A 3,593-nucleotide genomic window follows, 5' to 3' on the forward strand; every position below is an offset into this window, starting at 1 on the left:
CCAGACGTTCCCAACAGACCCTCACAATACGTTTGGGCCTGCCAGGTCTGACCGGCATCCTCCCCCACCATCGGAGCCAACTCACCACCAGGTAGTCGTCAGTTGACAGCTCCGCCCCTCTCTTGTGTTTTACCTTGTGTTTTTATTTGCTGGTTTACAGCAAATAGTGCTGTTTTTAAAGTGCTTTATAAATCTTTACTGTATTGTATCCTTGTATACATATATATATATATATATATATACAAATATATATGTGTGTGTGTGTGTGTGTGTCTATGTATATATAAATGATTTAAATGGAAAACAATCAAACTTCTCCAATGCAAAGAAAAAGCCAGAAGACATGATTTAAACATTATCATTAAAATTAAAAAATGTGTTAAATTTTGTCCCAAAAAAAAGAAAGCTTTAATCAGAATATGTAAATTTTCAAAGTAAACTTACATTGACAAAAATATTTATTTGAATTAAACAATAATGTCAATAAAAAGTTTACATTACTTTATGATTTGACTTTTATTTTAGAAGATAATGACTAAAATTCATAAACCTTGAAAAAAGCATCTTCTAGATGTGGAGATGTGGACATGTGTACCTCTTTGCCACTGAGCACTAGGGTAGGTACTGAGTATGTTCAGTGAGTGTTAGGTATGTAGGACAAATGTATGATTTTTTTTTGTAGTGCATCATCCTTATTTACCAAACAATATTACTAAATAATGTCTCTGACTGATTACTGCTTTTACTATAGTTCAAATACAAACATGCCTTCCAATACCTAATTTATTGTTTAACATGAATTTCTCCTGTTAATGAGCTTTATCTCTCAATTTTCTTTCTTTCTCAGACAGCGTCCAGCATTAGGAAAGTGTCTAGCTGCCTTCTCTACAGCCTTTCCTGTTGCCTTCCTTGAGCCTCACCTGAACAAGTTTAATAGCTTCTCCATCTACAACAACAAAGGAAGTAAAGAAAGAACAGGTATGCTGATTCACACTCAGCGTGGCCTTTAATTTGATGACATCGGGCTTTAAAATTTATTTAAGCTGTTGTTTTTGTGGAGATTGTACAATCTATTGTATTTTTTCATTGAAAAAAAGTTGTTCACAAATTTCGCATCAATCTAGAAGATTTCTGTAGAAATGTTGAAGGGTGACATTACAGCTGCTGTCCCAAATTCCAACAGAACTTTGTAATATTAAAAGCTAAGAAGAAATATATTTTGTTGTATGAACTGAAAACAAATAAGTGTAAACAGAACCAATATTGCAGTAAATGTTCAAAGCTGCTGCCTGTGGGTCATGATGGTCACCATGGTAATCACACACCTGTGTCTGTCACTTCTTTACTGGCAGGTTAATAGGAAGCAGAAAGAAATGCAGACTGTAAATAAGCTATAAACAAACAGTTGCTGTGTGAAAATTATGTCAGATTTTAAAAATCCTAAAGTCCTGCGAAAAGCCTTGAAAGAAGAGTGGCTCGATCCAAAGTGGGATAGATGTAATTTCTCTGCATCAGACCAGGTTTTCCCCAAAATGCATTCTAATTATCAAAGTAGTTTACGTTGTTTTCAGGACACCACTTGTACAGTCAGCAGTTGATTGGTGGCATGTGGCATGTGGCATCACTGGTCGGGTTGGGGAGGGTGCAAAAACATAGTTTTTGCAATTTTACACACCAACACACTAACTTTAGTGATCTTCGGTTGGCATAACCAGCTGTCATTACTGCTGACTTGAATAATAATCTTACTGTATTTAACCTTAGTCTTAGTCAGCAGTTTCAGGTAGGATTTGATGTCGCCAGCTCTGGCCCCCAGAATGAATTACATTGATCTTCATCATAGTTTTTCTTACTGTTTTTCTGAAATTTTGTCCAAGTACTGTGACCAAAGGTCAAAGTACAAGTATTGCACTTTAAGTTTTGGTGAATAATTTGCATGTTTTATTTCAAAGCTGTGAAAAGATGATGCAGAATAAAATTTTAAACAGAATTGCAGTTAGGGTGCTTTAATGCTTATGCATTGGTACCCTTAATATTAGAATTACAATGATATGTGATATAAGTTCTTAGGGAATGTAAGAACTGATTATTTACAGTACATTTATATATGAACCTCAGCACAGTTGCAATATTTTTACCCCTTAGTTGATTGCTTTGAAATTTAGAGTCATGTAGAGAAGCTTAACACAGCAGAATCACCCACTCTGAGTTAGAACTTTGAAAAAGAAACAGATGACAATTAAATTTTCACAGCCACCAAGCTTTTACCTTGAACTGGACTATAAAATCAAACAAATGAATGCAAACACATTGTTTCCTGCAGTACTTCATTATTTTATTTAGAACACACCATATTCTGTTTCTGAATGACTGTTTTTGTCTTGTCAGCCTTAGGTCTTTCAGGGCCAGTTGGAGAAGCTTGCCATTTGGTCCCAAACTTGGACAAGTCTCTGGAGGAGATCACAGAGTTGGCAGAGTCTGGCATAAGATACACTCAGATGCCTCATGTGATGGAGGTGCAACTTTTAAGAACCATTTTTTATTTATTTTTTAAATGTATAGTATAGTTTCTAACACTATTCTGTGTTGCCCTGCTGGCAGCTACTGAGAGTAAACAGTTAAATTGAAGGCCTAGCATTTGTTGAAGAAATTAATACCTACTGCCTTTCTGGCTAAAGTTTTAGACTAAAATCATCTTAAGTTGCAAAATGACAAAGTTGGAGGTGTTTTTGTCAAACTTTGAATATAATATTATGCAAAATCAAATACAAAATCTCAAGATGGTATGCTCAGATTATGTGCTCTATAAGACTCTCAGCCACTACTACAACAAGCTTTAGCTAAACATTTGTAAAATTGATTGAGTTAGTCATTTTTGTGTTGGCTAATGTCAATTAGATGTAGCACCATCTTGAATTAGATCAATTCCAAAATTAATCAGTTTTAGATGTGCATGATGATTACAGTGATTACTTTATTCAGATTTAATTAAAATTTATCCAGTTTATAATTAGATAGGTGTCACGGCACAATGTAGTCAGTGCTGTGCTCTTGTAATCCTAAAGCTGCGGGTTCAAGGTTGGGTCAGGAAGGGCAACTGGTGTAAAAAAATGCCAAATCTCTCGTGCCAGTTTGCCTTCTGTGTTGATTCCCACAGAGGTGAGCAGCCAAAAGAAAAACAACTAGTGGTTGATGAGATATTAAAACAGATAAACAGCAATGACTTCAACAGTTATTGAGATACGAGTTTTGAACAACTCTCAGCTACAACCATACCAGTACCTAGCACAATATCTGAAAATTGACTGGGTTTTGGGAATGTTTGTGTTTTCTGAGGTCAGTCTGCTATGGTGGCCATCTTGAAGGAGATTGGCTCCAAAAGTTAATCATTTGTAGAGATACATTCTTGTTGTTCTTGCATTGATTCTTCAAAAAAAGTTAAAAAACAAAAACAACTGGACTTCTATTCTGTAGCTGAAGACGTTTCGCTTCTCATCCGAGGAGCTTTCTCAATTCAGAAATAGAGAGTGTGGAGTTGAGCTTTTAAAGCTGAGATGTGATGTAAGCTGGATTGCTTGCAAATTGTTCTCACT

General features: G+C 35.4%; 1 protein-coding gene across 1 annotated transcript in view; it reads left to right on the forward strand.

Moving 5' to 3' along the window:
- Positions 1-3,593, forward strand: part of ryr2a (ryanodine receptor 2a (cardiac)) — a 509,073-nt gene that overhangs the window by 353,404 nt on the left and 152,076 nt on the right. The window contains exons 69-70 of the mRNA XM_037973568.1: positions 848-978; positions 2,389-2,516. Of these exons, the coding sequence (XP_037829496.1) occupies positions 848-978; positions 2,389-2,516 (259 nt within the window). The remainder of the gene's footprint in view (positions 1-847; positions 979-2,388; positions 2,517-3,593) is intronic.

Source organism: Kryptolebias marmoratus, linkage group LG2 (assembly GCF_001649575.2).
Source record: "Kryptolebias marmoratus isolate JLee-2015 linkage group LG2, ASM164957v2, whole genome shotgun sequence".
In the NCBI taxonomy this organism is placed as follows: Eukaryota; Metazoa; Chordata; class Actinopteri; order Cyprinodontiformes; family Rivulidae; genus Kryptolebias; species Kryptolebias marmoratus.